Source organism: Sinohyriopsis cumingii, chromosome 3 (assembly GCF_028554795.1).
Source record: "Sinohyriopsis cumingii isolate HCF-2022 chromosome 3, ASM2855479v2, whole genome shotgun sequence".
NCBI lineage: Eukaryota > Metazoa > Mollusca > Bivalvia > Unionida > Unionidae > Sinohyriopsis > Sinohyriopsis cumingii.
In genome coordinates, this window is record NC_142963.1 from 31,779,353 (window position 1) to 31,797,980 (window position 18,628).

General features: G+C 34.1%; 1 protein-coding gene across 1 annotated transcript in view; it reads right to left on the reverse strand.

Annotated features, from left to right (window-relative positions):
• The window catches only part of LOC149802639 (5'-3' DNA helicase ZGRF1-like), a 110,622-nt gene that overhangs the window by 41,298 nt on the left and 50,696 nt on the right, over window positions 1-18,628 (reverse strand). The window contains exons 10-16 of the mRNA XM_089951958.1: window positions 17,916-18,018; window positions 14,866-14,992; window positions 12,458-12,617; window positions 9,442-9,519; window positions 8,317-8,403; window positions 7,169-7,217; window positions 5,952-6,029 (exon numbers count right to left, since the gene is read on the reverse strand). Of these exons, the coding sequence (XP_089808084.1) occupies window positions 5,952-6,029; window positions 7,169-7,217; window positions 8,317-8,403; window positions 9,442-9,519; window positions 12,458-12,617; window positions 14,866-14,992; window positions 17,916-18,018 (682 nt within the window). The remainder of the gene's footprint in view (window positions 1-5,951; window positions 6,030-7,168; window positions 7,218-8,316; window positions 8,404-9,441; window positions 9,520-12,457; window positions 12,618-14,865; window positions 14,993-17,915; window positions 18,019-18,628) is intronic.

Below are 18,628 nucleotides of genomic sequence, written 5' to 3' on the forward strand. Positions count from 1 at the left end.
CCTATCATGGATGTGTGCAGTTGCATATAAGAGTGGGAGGGATTGATAGTAATATATTGGATAAGAATTTTCAGATAAATATAATATACTGAAACATTTCCTTTAGCTGTCAAATACTTTATCAGATCACATCATCATTAGGGGAATAGGCAAGAGTAGGAGGAAATGACTGAGCATCTCTCCATGTCACCCTGTAGAAGCATGATGACTGCTCTCATGAATGGCCAAACTTCTAACATGAAGGAAACAAAACCAAAGACTATGCTCTGAAACATGTGCAAAGTTTATCCCTAAGGGATCCCACACCTAGCTATTGACTTACATGCATTAACTTCCTAAACACATCAGTGAAAGCTGCAAAATCATGCCCAGGCATGACTGCTTCCAGTCTTTTTGGCTAGGTGAAAGATTGCAAGAGATGCCATGTCTTTTATAACTGAGTGCAGCAGACATGTTAATGGCAGTAATATCTTTTTCTAGGCCAGGTACATCCGAATTATGGACATTGGTATGCAATTTGTACCAGTGTGGTGAGAATGTTGTAGGCACTGAAAAAAGGCCCTCAAATTACCAGGATGAAGTATTTTGTCAGATAAACTGCCAGTAATATTTTCAAACTGATAATATCATAAAGGATCAATGTTCATTATCTTCTTCAACATCAACTAAGAATTTGACCTTGTATATAGTGTTAACTGCTGGTGAAGGAGGGCATTCAGATGCAGGCAAAATTCTGAATATCTCTGCCACAAAAATTAATTCCATACTTTCAGTGGTTGGATTGGAATGTTTAGTAAGTTTGTATTGCTCACCTTGTTAAATGGGAGTCATCCTCATCCTGCATTCTTTGCATCTACGTTTATAGCTCTTTTCATTGCAGTGATGATGCTGAATCAACACATATAAAAATGGCTCCAACTGTCAGATATGCTTGTAGCACTGGCCGAGCCATGTCCAGTACAGAATGAGGTCAAGCCAGGGAATGCCAGTCTGGCCTGGTCGGTTATGGCCAGGCCAGAAGGCTGGATGGACACCTCTAATTGTGATGCCATTGCACCTTGTACTGGTATTATGGATATAGTCAATCTGATGGGTATTATGAAACAATACACTGATTGGCTACACAGTTAGAACAGTTGGTCAGCAATTGAGTTGGCATATGTTGATTTGAAGCCCAGCCACTAGGAAAAGTCAGAAGATGATTCTGTATGCATGGCTTCAACAAAACTAATTCCATGCATGGGTTTTTCCTGCTTGTCAAAAGAGCTTGTTAAAGCATGCACATCATAAAAGATTCCAGTATAGCTTGGCATAGGTTCAACTGAAGAAATCATCACTGTAGGCATTATTTTAGGTATCTTCATTGGGGCTGGGGGCAGCATCTTGATATTCCCCATAAAACATTTTTCTTCTTTCAGTCACAGTGACATTGACCTTTGATCTTTTTAGCCTGAAATCAATGGGTTTCTTCCTTACCCCAAGTGCTAGCTATACACAGCTTGGTAACTGTAGATGGTAGAGAACTGAAGTTATTATGCAGAAATAAAACTGGAAACAGGTGGATGGATGGACAAGATAAACCCTCATGGCAGGTGTATAACAGATGTTTACTCAAAATGAATCCCGTGCTTTAGTGGTACAAGATTGTGTTTCAAAATTTCATCAAATGTTGACAATGTATACAAGTTCTAAAATCTTTACTGGACTGAATAGTAGGGACAGCACTTGAGTTATTGATATATATTTATCATTTGAGTAATAATGGTAAATTTGATCCAGTATCCACTGAGTTGTCTCCCTTTCCACAACCCTTTCTATCCATCCTTTCTTCCTTTTCATCAAAAGCTACTCTGAGATTGTCATATGGTTATAGTGGTTTGAATTGTAATAACTCTGGATTTCACATCAGGGTCTAACCTATTATTTCATGGTTCCCAAATCATTTTGGGGTTGATGTACATGACAACAGATAAAAGGATAAACAAAACTCTTTATTTTTTTTTCATTGGCTGCTAAAACATCTACATGGTTAAAAACATGCCAATCAATATCTGATTTATCTCCATTAAATTTTTGTGTTTTCCTGCTAACAAGTTTCTTGAGACAGATGTATGTACAGACATACATAAAAAGCATACAAACTGGCCCTAATCACAATGCCCCTCTGCTTACACTGGAGGCATAATAAATCAGGAGCTGTTTGTAAAGCTAACAAAAGCTGAATGGTATTCCATCAATAAGTTACATGCATAAGGTACACACGTGTGAATATGGAAGTAGTAGTCATGATAGTGGAAATAAATATGTAAACAGTTTCCTTTTTTAACAGATTTTACATCATTATTTACTTTATAGCTGTGATTTTTGCAGCACAACAACTTTTACTTCTAACGTTATTACACTTTTCATTGTTTTTAATTTTGTGCTGCTGCCTGTTGGATTTCATTTATTTGGTTTAAACTTACAATATTTTACTTTTATAAAATTTTAATGACGTTTACTTTTGCAAAAGACTGATTTATCATAATCATAAAGAAAAAACAAGGGTCCCTCAAAGGGACTGTACTCTACTGAACAAAAAGAATGTCCAGGAATTCAAGATAAGACTATTCACTCTTTTAACTATTGAGTATTGAGACCATCTTTGATATTCTTCAAAAATATGTTTTTCAAATTTGCTGCTGTGTAAGCCATGCTGGATGTAAGACTGGCATCAGTTTTTTTATGTAAAGCAAACTAGACACCATTACAATACATTTGGTATAAATCACAAGATTTCAATACATTTATTGTGGCACAAGTTTCATTTATATTAAGTCCTAAATGAAAATGGTGTGTGGTATTTCGGACCAACAAAACATCATACCAAGTTTTTAAGTGAAACCCCGCTGTTGATATGAGCATCCATTGAGGAGTAGTAATATGATTTTCAAGATGGTGAAACCCCATGCTCATCTGAGCATCCATTCAGGAGTAGTAATAAGATTTTCAAGATGGTGAAACCCCATGTTGATATGAGCATCCATTCAGGAGTAGTAATAAGATTTTCAAGATGGTGAAACCCCATGTTGATATGAGCATCCATTCAGGAGTAGCAATATGATTTTCAGGACGGTGAAACCCATTGTTGATATGAGCATCCATTCAGGAGTAGTAATGTGATTTTCAAGATGGTGAAACCCCATGTTGATATGAGCATCCATTCAGGAGTAGTAATATGATTTTCAAGATGGTGAAACCCCATGTTGATATGAGCATCCATTCAGGAGTAGTAATATGATTTTCAAGATGGTGAAACCCCATGCTGATATGAGCATCCATTCAGGAGTAGTAATGTGATTTTCAGGACGGTGAAACCCCATGCTGATATGAGCATCCATTCAGGAGTAGTAATGTGATTTTCAAGATGGTGAAACCCCATGTTGATATGAGCATCCATTCAGGACTAGTAATAAGATTTTCAAGACGGTGAAACCCCATGCTGATATGAGCATCCATTCAGGAGTAGTAATAAGATTTTCAAGATGGTGAAACCCCATGTTGATATGAGCATCCATTCAGGAGTAGTAATATGATTTTCAAGATGGTGAAACCCCAGGTTGATATGAGCATCCATTCAGGAGTAGTAATATGATTTTCAAGATGGTGAAACCCCATGCTGATATGAGCATCCATTCAGGACTAGTAATATGATTTTCAAGATGGTGAAACCCCATGCTGATATGAGCATCCATTGAGGAGTAGTAATATGATTTTCAGGACGGTGAAACCCCATGCTGATATGAGCATCCATTCAGGAGTAGTAATAAGATTTTCAAGATGGTGAAACCCCATGTTGATATGAGCATCCATTCAGGAGTAGTAATATGATTTTCAAGATGGTGAAACCCCATGCTGATATGAGCATCCATTCAGGACTAGTAATATGATTTTCAAGATGGTGAAACCCCATGCTGATCTGAGCATCCATTCAGGAGTAGTAATAAGATTTTCAAGATGGTGAAACCCCATGTTGATATGAGCATCCATTCAGGAGTAGTAATGTGATTTTCAAGATGGTGAAACCCCATGTTGATATGAGCATCCATTCAGGACTAGTAACAAGATTTTCAAGACGGTGAAACCCATTGTTGATATGAGCATCCATTCAGGAGTAGTAATATGATTTTCAAGATGGCGAAACCCCAGGTTGATATGAGCATCCATTCAGGAGTAGTAATATGATTTTCAAGATGGTGAAACCCCCCTGTTGATATGAGCATCCATTCAGGAGTAGTAACAAGATTTTCAAGATGGTGAAACCCCATGCTGATCTGAGCATCCATTCAGGACTAGTAATAAGATTTTCAAGATGGTGAAACCCCATGTTGATATGAGCATCCATTCAGGAGTAGTAATAAGATTTTCAAGATGGTGAAACCCCATATTGATATGAGCATCCATTCAGGAGTAGTAATATGATTTTCAAGATGGTGAAACCCCATGTTGATATGAGCATCCATTCAGGAGTAGTAATAAGATTTTTAAGACGGTGAAACCCATTGTTGATATGAGCATCCATTCAGGAGTAGTAATAAGATTTTCAAGATGGTGAAACCCCCCTGTTGATATGAGCATCCATTCAGGAGTAGTAATAAGATTTTCAAGATGGTGAAACCCCATGCTGATCTGAGCATCCATTCAGGACTAGTAATAAGATTTTCAAGATGGTGAAACCCCATGTTGATATGAGCATCCATTCAGGAGTAGTAATAAGATTTTCAAGATGGTGAAACCCCATGTTGATATGAGCATCCATTCAGGAGTAGTAATATGATTTTCAAGATGGTGAAACCCCATGTTGATATGAGCATCCATTCAGGAGTAGTAATATGATTTTCAAGATGGTGAAACCCCAGGTTGATATGAACATCCATTCAGGACTAGTAATATGATTTTCAAGATGGTGAAACCCCAGGTTTATATGAGTGTGCATTGAGGATTAGTAATATGATTTTCAAGATGGTGAAACCCCAGGTTGATATGAGCATCCATTGAGGAGTAGTAATATGATTTTCAAGATGGTGAAACCCCATGTTGATATAAGCATCCATTCAAGAGTAGTAATAAGATTTTTAAGACGGTGAAACCCATTGTTGATATGAGCATCCATTGAGGAGTAGTAATATGATTTTCAAGATGGTGAAACCCCATGTTGATATAAGCATCCATTCAAGAGTAATGATAATATTTTCAAGATGGTGGCTGTGGAGGCAATGCTGGATGTCTGAGTGGAACTATTTTCATTCAAGACCAACAAGACATAAAAAGAAATAGGTACAAACACCACATTGATATGACTTTCCATTTAGGAGGGGTAGCAATAAAATAGTTTAAAGATGGTGACCATACTGGACAACAAAATGGTACCATTTTAATCACAACAAGTCATTGAAAGAAAACTCCATGGTGACATGACCATCCATTAATAATGAGTAGCAATAACAAGATATTAAAAATGGCTGCCACAGCGGTTGTATTGGATGTCTGATCAGAAGCATTTTTAATTAGACCAACCAAACATCACAAGTCTTGTATCTGAAAACCCCATGCTGATATGACCATCCATTGAGAAGCAGCCATACTGAATGTCTAAGAAGCACCATTTTCATTTAGGACCATCTAGATGTATAGTTTCATGGTGATTCTACAACTAACTTAGGAGTAGTGATAACCAATTAGTGCTATATAACATATCACAGATTATATAAAACAGGCAATACCATATGCTCACATGGTCTATAACCAATGAAACTAACAAAACATACATGCTTCTTTGTGATCAATACAGATAGCATACTTATTTGTTATTAAAGAGAGGTAACATTTACCTGAAAATGAAATTCTGGTTGTTAAATGTGTTTTAGTTAACGACTAGCACATTAAACATTGTATTTTGTTACATTACTTACTGGGAACTTCATTTTGTCAAGACAGGAAAATGCACAGGAGGCGCAGGTTACACCAACTACTCTCACTCTGTTCAGTTTCTGAAACCAGAATAGATTTTGTACAGAATTGGAATTTCGTACCACTAAATTTCTTGCATTCCTTTTTCAAATACTGCAATCCTACCTTAGCATGATATCCACGAAAGAACCACAAATACACGTTTGTGGGGCAAAGCTAGTTACATAGGTAAACAAAATTAAATGGCAGCAAAATTTTGACATTCAGGAAACAATGAAATTTAGTTGCCACAAATAAAGCTAGGTTTTTAGTACATTAATCAAGATCAAAGTCGATATAAAGTTTAGTAGTGACCTATAACTGACATTTTTATATAAAGTTTAGTAGTGACCTATAAACTGACATTTTTATATAAAGTTTAGTAGTGACCTATAAACTGACATTTTTATATAAAGTTTAGTAGTGACCTATAAACTGACATTTTTATATTCTGGGCAAGATGATGCAATTTTCCTGCCACCATGTGCATTCATGTTTACTGGATTTCTGATCAAAGCCTTTTAAAAAAAATAAAAGCATCAATTACACCAGCTGAAATAGGTATTAAGCTGACACATTTATTCAGGCCTTGACCAATGATTAAACTAACTGCTAAAAGTACTTTTTTTTTTTTGTGTGTGTGTGTGTGTGTGTGTGTGAGAGAGAGAGAGAGAGAGAGAGAGAGAGAGAGAGAGACAGATAGACAGAGAGATAGAGAGAGGAAATGTCCAGGTTACAGAAACTTTATAAATTAACATTATTAAACTTTACTGGTGGAAAGACTCTGTTGATACAGACTTGTACATTTTTTAAGATCCAGTTTTATTTACCAACCTTCCAATTAAGCATTAAACCTAGATTTACAAATAAAAACACCCACCCAACCCCACCCTGGTCCATTTTTTTGGGGTACATGCATCATTTTCTTCAGCTAAATGACTTGGTTGGTTATAACATGGTTCAATACACAACACAGTCAGGTTCTATGTACCCCAACCATTGTTATAGCAGGGTCACACTGTATATGACTATTTAAAACCTTTATAAAAAAATCTGAAACAAGATCTTCAGTTTGCTGCTACTGTTACAGCTACCACATCAGCTCAAATGTGATACATATCTTGATATCTGATTACACAAATAATAATTTTCAATGGTTCTAATTTACATATTAAATTACCTTTTTATTTTCTCCCAATCTGTGCTTGTCAATACTCTGTCTTACATGGCTGTTAATTAAAAAAATTGATAAGTATGAAGACAAACAATAATACAAACTATTAAGAAAAATGAACTTGAAGACCATTTTGAACAGATTTTTCACCATTTTTTTGTCTAACAGAAGCATGTGCAACTTCCTCCTGGGTGCAAGCTGTGTTTTTAGAGCCACACCTTATGATGTAAATAAGTCAATAAAACCAGGATGTGGGCTGGATTCGGCACACAGACTCCATATGTAGCACATGCCTTGTCTAACAGGTGATAAACAGATTCTAAGATTAATAAATTAAGTGTTTCTGTAAGTAAATCGTTACAGATTCATGAATTTTCAAATCAAGATGTCATCAAAAGTATAGAACAAAGTCCTCTATCATTTTCTGGGTCCGTCGGTTGCTGAGTGGCCTCAAGCACTTGCTTTTACAGATCACTGTCATCTAATCTCTGTCCACGTGGGTTCGAGTCTCAGGCTCAGCCAATCAGGGTATGTGAAAATGCTTGCCAGTAGCTTTCCATGGGTTGGTGGTTCTTATTGGGGGTTTCCCCAAGTTTTCCCTCCACTTACTGTATGGGCCACCATGTAAAGCCTATCATGTGCTGACAAATGGTGTTAAAACCATAACACTAAGGACTGTTTCAGTAAAGCATATTTGTAACCCTGGGCAGATGCTTTCAGTTAGGAACAATTACTCAAAGAACAATTCTCTCATTTTTTAACATGAAGAGTATTAGATACCCAGTATTTAAAAAAAGTAATTTTAGTATTTACTAATTACTAACATGTAAAATGTTTGCTAATTTGGAGTCTCTGGAAGCAGCATAAATTGATAGAGATGCAAAACAAGTTTATAATCAAGTCTTTGAACATACATTCAAACAAATTATTTAAGTCAAATACCTCATTATACAAGCTTTTCTCTGTATCAAACCACCAAACAATACTCAAAAGAAAATTTATATAACATTTACAATTCAATTAGAAGATGGAATAAATGCCATGAGTAACCATGGAGAGAGAGAAATAGACATACATAAGTAAATGCACTGAAATGTCTTTGACATGCTGAAGTTTTGAAGATTCTATATACTGGTACATTGAAACATACTTACTGCTTCTCAGCTGGAGTGAGATCTCCACTGCGCAACATGTTCTGTAGTTCCTGCAACTCTTGACTATCAGTGCCTGTGGCATGGACACTATTTTGAAAAATTACAGAAGATTTTTTTAAAAACATGAATGCATAATTTAAATCCTAGTAAAAGTATGCTAAATTTTGTACTGTGATTTAATTTCACCAAGACACACCATAAACAATGGACATTTACTTGGTTTCAGATCTTTAACCCAGTCCTAGAGATCATAAACTATCAAGCTTGAGGTTAAGTTTGAGATTATGTCAACCAATTATACAAGACTTTGCTGCTGATTGGGTCAGTGTGATAACTCAACCTCAAGCTTGAACTCAGTGTTGTGACCTCCAAGCCTGATCAACTTAGCTCATCGGCCGATTTAAATCCAATTCATGGTTATTCCTTAAAGAAATGAATAAGCACTTTCTACAGAGGCATACACAGTAATTCCATCCATATATGCACCTCACTGGTATATATTATTCTAATTCACTTAACACTGACTCTACAATGAAAATTACAGATTCACTGGCCCACATGATTAACATCAGGAAATACAGTGTTTACATAGATAAAAAATAGCAGGAGATAAAGCCGAGTCTATTTTTCAATAAACTATCTATTCAGTTCTGTCAAGATGCAAATATCTCAATAAAGTTAATATAAATGATATTCTTAACTTGTGTTAAAAAACGAACTAAAGTTATCAATGGTACCAAATATATTCACTTATAAGACTAGTCCAACTGCAAACTGTACTGGCCCAGATATGCCATCACATAATGCACCAGGAAATCTGGGTTTGTGCATTTTGTAATGAATAATCAGTAGAATAAATAACACAGATCCTGATTTGCTGGCACTACAGATCTGATCTGGATCTTTGTTATCTGTATTTTGACTCGACTTATAAGCAAGTATATACAGCAACATCCAAAGCAATTACCTCCCTTTATCAATTACCACTCATATGCAGCAAATGTCTGACTATCCAAACTGTATGTTTTCACAACCGCCCTTGAACAGCCAAATATGCTTCATTTCTTAAGTAGCAGGTAATGGAAGGTTATGCTGTACAATGTAATGAAACACCAGCCAACATACCTGTAAGGCAAAACTGGCTTTGCTATCTTTTTGATACTTCCAACTCTAATAAAATCTTCAAAGCCAAGTTCCAGCAATCTGCAATTTAAATTAGGATTTTATTTAATCCATTATCATTATTGTCATAAACATGTTAAAGTTCAGTTTTGGTAAACCTAGTCTAGTTTATATACTTACACATGTAAATAATTTACAACTTAAACAATCTTACTGAATTTTGTGTCAATCATCATATATCAAATTTTACAAGATAGCTCCCAAACTAGAAAAGAAAAAAATCTCCCTAGAACACTGTCCATGGTCTTTTAAGGTAAAACAATGTTTTGTCTCTTTCAAACAAGGCAAACTATGCCCATATAGCAGCTGTCTGAGAGAAAACCAAATTCTCCTATATGTCATGGTGTTAATCTGATGTTGCACTTATTATCCCTGCAGTTTTCATAGAAACAAGCTGATATCGTGTCATTCATTTCATCCAAGTAAAAGGGTTGCAAGCATGATACCAGCACAGGTCGCCTGTCTCTGTGTGTCATTTTGGGAAAGGCACTAAGCTCCCATTTCATCTGCATGATATAGCTAATGTGGTGAGACTGTTGTTAAAGACCAACCAACCAATCAAATTATTGTTCTAAAATGTTGGTTGGTTGGCTGGTTGTTGGTGTTTTATGAAACAACACAAGTAGGTTATTTAGTGCAAAAGCAACTGGTTTAAAGTGCCTTGCACAAAGACACAAAAGAGTCATCAACCCAAGCTTCTCTGATAGTAGGATTCAAACCTGGACCCTTTCAGTCACCAATCCAGCAAACTAACCACAGAACCAAAGCACCTCTACTACAATGATGAGCAAGAACTACATTGATAAGATGCATCAGAAGATTGTGCATAAATGAAATATGGTTTTTGAGTGTGACAATTATTGCAAATTTAAATATGTTGACTTACATTTATTTCAGAAATGAAAGAACAAAATGAAGGCTAAGAAGAGGTTAAATGCTGACAAAGATTTCATCCATATGCAAATAGGTCTTTCAATATTATCAATTCATCAACAAATTGCAATAATAATTACTCTGGGGATACTGCATCATTATACAGACTACTGATATAGGATTTCAGCAGAATGCAACACAAACCATTAACATTTTCATAAATTTCTCTAAATTAGACTTATTATTAATCTACCTTCCCAAAAATGTATACTGTATTGTACTTAACTCATTAACTCCTGAAGGTTTTTGTCCTTTTCGCATGAAATACGAGTAGGAAACAAATTTTGGGGGCGATTTCTGAATATATCCGAATATATTGACTTCCACGAGATTTTCCATTAGCCTAATGCCTAGTTGTGTTAGAAACATCGTTTTCCATTGTTCATTTTGCTTGCGCATGAGCAGAAGGGTAAAAGTTTAAGGTTTTGCACACAAAAAAATTAGTTGTATTTTTTATTTGGAGGGGGCTCATCATTTTCGTATCGAGACCATTCTTTATTCCAAATGCCCACCTTATCCTACTTTTTGCAATGGTTCACCTGTTTGTGTGCAGTTCAGACTGGTCTGCTTTAGACCTGAGGCCAAAAAGTCTAAAATCCGGACACAAAATTGGATTCCGACCACAGGCGAATTTTGGGTGGAAAAAAAATGGGTCAAAAAAATTAGATTTTTCCCTCTGTATTTTGTTGTTGTTGTTGTTGTGGGGTTTAACGCCATTTTTCAGCACGATAGACTATACATGGCAGCCAGTAGTAATGGTGGAGGAAGAACCCGGAAAACCCCGGAAAGAACCACCGACCCACGAGAAACTACTGGCAAGCTTTCTCACATGCCCACATTGGCTGTTGTTGTTGTTGTTGTTGTTGTTGTGGGGTTTAACGCCATTTTTCAGCACGATAGGCTATACATGGCGGCCAGTATTAATGGTGGAGGAAGAACCCGGAAAACCCCGGAAAGAACCACCGACCCATGAGAAGCTACTGGCAAGCTTTCTCACATGCCCACATTGGCTGAATCTTAGACTCGAACCGCCGCAGACAGAGGTGAGATGGCAGTGATCCGTAACGAAGAGCGCTTTAGACCACTCGGCCACTCGGGGCCCCCACATTGGCTGAATCTTAGACTCGAACCGCCGCAGACAGAGGTGAGATGGCAGTGATCCGTAATGAAGAGCGCTTTAGACCACTCGGGGCCCCCCTGTATTTTGTAGTGCAACTAAAATGCCCAGATTATTTGGCATCATTGTAGAACTATATCTGTCTACCTTTCTATAATACCACACACTTTAGTGTATCATACATGACCTTGACGCTACAGAGCTTGGCAGAAGGCTAATACCTCCTGCCACATAAACACAGCGCCAGGGCTTAATGAGTTAATAAGCACACATATCTCAATAACACCCCCACCACACCTACACACTTTGAAATATAACCAACTATCTTAAATTAGTTACATACAATAAGACAAATTAAACAAAGAAAGCACAATTTACAACCTTTAACTGGCAAATTTGTCATGCAATATATCTACAAGTGCCATGCCATTTGGCCCTTTGCAATTCTACTGTATATACAGAAAGACAAAAAAATTAAAAATAAAAATTCATTTAGGTTTATTTGGGAATCAAGCATAGACTATACTAGATTCATGAAACGATACAACTTTTGTTTTTAAAATGTGGAATCAACAATATATTCTCCAGTTTATCTATGTGATAATATTGTACAACATTTTGTATTGAAGACAACTGTCATGATATGTCTTGTGATAAAATATGACTGGCAAAACCCAGATCTACAAGCAAAGTAATACAGTAACATTGAAAGTCATTCATTCTGTGCTGGTCCTGATACACAACTGGCTCCCTTCCACGTCAATGGTGGTTTCTACCATATTCTTATTTTTATCGTCTGATAAACCATCTTATACCAGCATCTGAACCCTTTCAGACTACATCATATAAAATGATTTTTAAAAAATTATAAAATTAAGATGAAATCAAAAGTCTAAAGTCAACACCTACCCTAACAATATTCTGTCCACTGCCACATTAGTGGTTGAAGAAATGAGGATTTTCCATGGATAGGGAACACCTGGTGAATAGGAGTCACTGATCTCAAACAGGCGGACAAGAAACAAAATGGCAATAGATAAGAGGAAGCTTTTTCCAGCACCAAAAACTCCTGCGAAAAAAAAAAAAGCATTCTACTAGATTCTTTTTCAAATCTCAGAATATTAGCATATTTGAATTTTTTTTGGGTGGTGGGGGTGATAACAAACAGATGTTGGTCACTGAGTCACAGTTGATAGCTGCCAGGTATAATGGTCAAGTTTCAAAATACCTGAAAATAACACTCTTGAGTTATCTCGCAATTCCAAAATGAGGTGCTCATGACTGGGAGATTTATAATCAAAATTTCAGAATGTGAGAAGCATATCAATTACAGCCTAGAGGATTTACAGTGTTTAACCGTCAAACAATTAAAAGAAATCTTAAATCTGAACAATCATAGTGTCAGCAGACAGACAGACAAACAGCCATGCTCATATCTTGCACCTATGCCCTAATTTGCAGGAAAAAGGATCTCTCACAGTTAAAAAAATATGTGTTAAGTGTGATGTTGACATCCATCATTTTGCAATCTGTTATAACTGTCTCTGTAGATTTTTATAAAAATCAGCAGTAATGACTTTATATAAGATTTATGACTATTTAGTCGGAAAAACAAAAACTGAGATGAAAGGAACAAATTTTGAAAATATGACATTGCATTTGCATTTTTTGCTGAAAGGCATGTCATTGAGATTAAAATTATAAGGAACAGACCTTATTTGTATCTTGAAAGGTGATTGCATCCATGAAAAATAAAATACCCAAACTATAGAAAAATGTTATTTAAAATAAAATACCCACACTATAGAATGTTATTTAAAATAAAATACCAAAACTATAGAATAATTTTATCTAAAATTAAAATACCAAAACTATAGATAAATTAAAAATATAAAACAACAGAAATATGTTATTCTAATTAAAATACCAAAATACTGAATCTCATTATTTTAATTAAAATACCACACTAACGAATAATGTTATTTTAATTCAAAATACCAAACATTAGAATAAGTTATTTTACTTAAAATACCACACTAACGAATAATGTTATTTTAATTCAAAATACCAAACATTAGAATAAGTTATTTTAATTAAAATACCACACTAACGAATAATGTTATTTTAATTCAAAATACCAAACATTAGAATAAGTTATTTTAATTAAAATACCACACTAACGAATAATGTTATTTTAATTCAAAATACCAAACATTAGAATAAGTTATTTTAATTAAAAATGTTTAGATCATTGTCAGACTTAGATCCAGGATTCTGGAAATGGGTTTACGTAGAAATTTTCAGGGTTTCAAGCTAACAATAGTCCCTTTGTGAAGGACAACTAGACTTTGCTAAAGACTAAAATCTGTACATCACAATTAGTCAATGGTATCAAGGAAAATTTTATTTTAAATTTAAATTCAAAAGAAAGGGTGGTTACAACTGCTGCTTTCTGAATCTGCACGGACAGTGATTGTTTTTCCACTGACAGTTTATTTAAACTACATACTTCTAAACATACTTTGATAGCTAAAATGTATATAGATAAAAACATGATTTGAAAAATATCGTTAAACCTTAAAAAGAACTTGCTTAAATTGGTTTAGCACAAAATTAGATAAAATACACTCTAAAACAAATCTTTTGTATAAAACCAATTTCCAAGAGAAATTTTTCATTCGCTTGGCAGAGTGTGCATTTATTTTTTTTTAAAAACATAGCAGGGAAAGGGTTTATTATTTTTATTATTATTATTAATTATTATTATTATTATTATTATTATTATTATTGTTAGATATTCTGAATGCTCATATTAAGTTTTCGGTTTATCAACACTAAAGTACATGTATATGATGTCATGATATTATTCACTTTTTAATGCCAACCGCCACTTCCAAGTCAACATAAAGAACATTCACTCAGCACTGACAGCCCTGTTTTGATTTTTAAAGCTCGATATCAGAACAGCAACTTGTCCAATCTGCGTACTGTGAAAGGGGTCCATTGCCAAATGACAGCTATAGTTGACTTAATTCTATTTCAAATTTCTCTTGAAGCATAAACTGTTCCTTTTTATAATCTAAGAATTGGTGTAATTTTGGACATAAAGGTACATCTCAGATTTCAAGTATATGGCTAACAACAGGGTATGAAAATATAAAGCATTTCAGTTACTCAATGCCCACTGATGATTTTCTGACAAGATTCTGCTAATGACAAGCTATAATATGATAAATTAATGATTCAAAAACATTAAACTCTTAAATATTTGTTCCAAAATTAAATTATTCTGGCATCAATAAACATTATTAGCTTACCATGAATCAAAAGGATAGGTTCAGCACTGCCGTCTGTACCAGTAAACATGGCAGCCATTCTTCTGATTGCCTCTGCCTGATCCGGGTTTAATTTATGCTTCACAATATATTCTTTTATCAAACTGCTCTGTAAAATGACAAAAAAATTTGTAAGGATGCCTGAAGCTTAACATTACAGTAAAATGAGCAGTTATATAACTTTATTAAACTTTTCTGTAAAATAGCAACATTTTTAGAAACAGCTGTAGTTTTATTAAACAAAACATTCCTGAAGTCTTACATGGGTGGCATTATACATTTTTTTAAACCACATCACCCCAAAAATTGGAGACAATTTAACTCAGGGTATCAAACATACAGTCCACGGGCCAGATATGGCCTTTACCTACTCATTAGTCTGGCCTGCAGACCAGGTCTTTTGTTAGTGTCAAATTTGTATGCTTGTCTTATTCATAATAAGTATGGCCCAAGTGAAGTAAATTTATATCAAATCTGGCCCTCCATTGAAAATGAGTCTGACACCCCTGATTTAACTTTTATTTTGGGAAAAATGATGGTTCCATTTCCAGGATTTCTGGGTCCATGGGAATATGTCATTCTGAAAGTTTTGGGTTTGATTCATTCAAATGAAAGTCACACATTGCATTAACACTGGAAGCTGATGGTCTTGGTTCAGCTGTAGCAGATATATCATCCTCCTGAACTACAAAATAATCATCACTAACAGCTATCTTTCAATAGACCTTGTAAGAAATGACATAAATTCTTCTTTCCTTCCCCAGGGCTATTGATACTGCATGTAGTGCATCATATAGCACATCCTCATCTGTCTGTATGTGCTTATTTTTTATTTGGTCTACATGTGATTATTGTTTTATCTGATCTGTATGTAATGATTATTTTATTTGGTCTGTATGTGCTTATTTTTTATTTGGTCTGTATGTGCTTTTTTTTTTATTTGGACTGTATGTATTGATTATTTTATTTGGTCTCTATGTGCTTATTTTTTAATTGGTCTGCATGTGCTTATTTTTTTATTTGGTCTGTATGTGCTAATATTTTTATTTGGTCTGTATACACTAATTATTTTATTTGGTCTGTATATGCTTATTTTTTGTTGGTCTGTATGTGCTTATTTTTCATTGGGTCTGTATGTGCTTATTTTTTATTTGGTCTGTATGTACTGATTATGTTGTTTGGTTTGCATGTGCTTATCTTTTTATTTGGTCTGTATGTGCTTATTTTTTTATTTGGTATGTATCTACTAATTATTTTATTTGGTCTTTATGTGCTTATTTGTTTATTTGGTCTTTATGTGCAATTTTTTTTATTTGGTCTGTATGTAATGATTATTTTATTTGGTCTTTAGGTGCTTATTTGTTTATTTGGTCTGCATGTGCCCATTTTTTATTTGGTCTGTATGAACTAATTATTGTATTTGGTCTGTATATGATTATTTTGTTTATATGGACTGTATGTACTGATTATTTTATTTGGTCTATATGTTCTTATTTTTTATTTGGTCTGTATGTGCTTATTTTTTTATTTGGTCTGCATGCACTGATTATTTTATTTAGTATACATGTGTTTTTTATATTTGGTCTGTATGTGCTTATTTCTGTATTTGGTCTGTATGTGCTTATTTTTTATTTGGTCTGTATGAACTTATTATTTTATTTGCTCTGTATGTACTGATTATTTTATTTGCTCTGTATGTACTGATTATTTTGTTCAGTCTGTATGTGCTTATTTTTTTATTTTGCCTGTATGTGCTTATTTTTTTATTTGGTCTTTATGTACTGATTATTTTATTTGGTCAGTATGTTAGTTTGTATCTGGTCTGTATGTGCTTATTTTTTTATTTGGTCTGTATGTACTGATTATTTTATTTGATATGTGCTTATTTTTTATTTGGTCTGTATGTGCTTATTTTTTATTTGGTCTGTATGTACTGATTATTTTATTTGGTCTGTATGTTCTTATTTGTTTATTTGGTCTTTATGTGCTTATTTTTTATTTGGTCTGTATGTGCTTATGTTTTTATTTAGTCTGTATGTACTGATTATTTTATTTGGACTGTATGTGCTCATCTTTTTATTTGGTATATATGTGCTTATATTTTTGTTTGGTCTGTATGTACTCATTATTTTATTTGGTCTGTATGTACTGATTATTTTATTTGGTCTGTATGTGGTTATTTTTTATTTGGTCTGTATGTGCTTATTGTTTTATTTGGTCTGTATGTACTGCTTATTTTTATTTGGTATGAATGCGCTTATTTTTTATTTGGTCTGTATATGCTTATTTTTGTATTTGGTCTGTATGTACTGAATATTGTATTTGCTCTGTATGTACCGATTATTTTATTTGCTCTGTATGTACTGATTATTTTAGTCAGTCTGTATGTGCTTATTTTTTTATTTGGTCTGTATGTGTTTATCTTTTTATTTGGTCTGTATGTACTGATTATTTTATTTGATCTGTATGTACTGATTATTTTATTTGGTCTGTATGTACTGATTATTTATTTGGTCTGTATGTGCTCATTTTTTATTTGGTCTATATGTATGATTTTCTCTGTGCACTTATTGACATGAAATGTATTAAAGACAAACTGATTAAATATATTAAAGAAAGTAGGATAGCAAGAAGAAACAGACAGAATCAGAACATGATAAATAACTGCACTGACCACTTATACATACACTTAAAATGACCAATCATTACTGAGAAAATACCATTCTTTTATAGACACACGTCCTTATTTTTGCTATAAAAACTATTAAGTTCTTTGTGCACTTGTTTTCCATATACAAAAATTTTCAACTTTTCACTTGTTTACCAAGTTTACACTTTAAACTGAACAAGCAAGGATGAGAAAATCTTCAAACATCAATGATTCTATCTAATCATTTTGGAGGTAAAGTTTGTAAAGTTCTCTAAATCAGCTACATCGACAATTTGTCAATTAGACTCATCAGAATAAAAACATGCATGATTTTCTTTTACCTCTCTCATATAAAGCTTTTATAAAAATTATTAAGACTTACCACACACTCCTCAGGAGCATGGACATTTCTATTCAATGGGGAGTTAACCATGCGTGGAACCTGGAAGCCTGCAGATCTAGTTGCCCTTGCTACAGCTTGGTCCCTGCATGACATTAATAATAACTAGTTAATGTTTGACTAGATGAGATTCATGTAGATAGCTTCTTAATAACCTTTTGGAATACTACTAATCCATATTATAAATAAGATGAAAGTACACTTACTCATGATCAAAAGAAAATTCAAAGTATTTTCTGTTGAATTTTTTTAATGCTTGATGTTGTTGTTGTTATTGTTGTAGGGCTTAACGCCATTTTTCAGCACAAGATAGGCTATACATGGCTAAGTTATGTGTAGGCTGTCACAACCAACCATTTTATAACTAAAGCTAAATTATGTGTAGGCTGTCACAACCAATCATTTTATAACTATAGCTAATTTATGTCTAGGCTGTCACAACCAATCATTTTATAACTATAGCTAAGTTTAATGCAGGCTGTCACAACCAATCATTTTATAACTATAGTTAAGTTATGTGTAGGCTGTCACAACCAATCATTTTATAATTATAGCTACATTATGTGTAGGCTGTCACACCCAATCATTTTATAACTATAGCTAAGTTATGTGTAGGCTGTCACAACCAATCATTTTATAATTATAGCTCATTTATGTGTAGGCCGTCACAACCAATCATTTTTAATTATGATGGG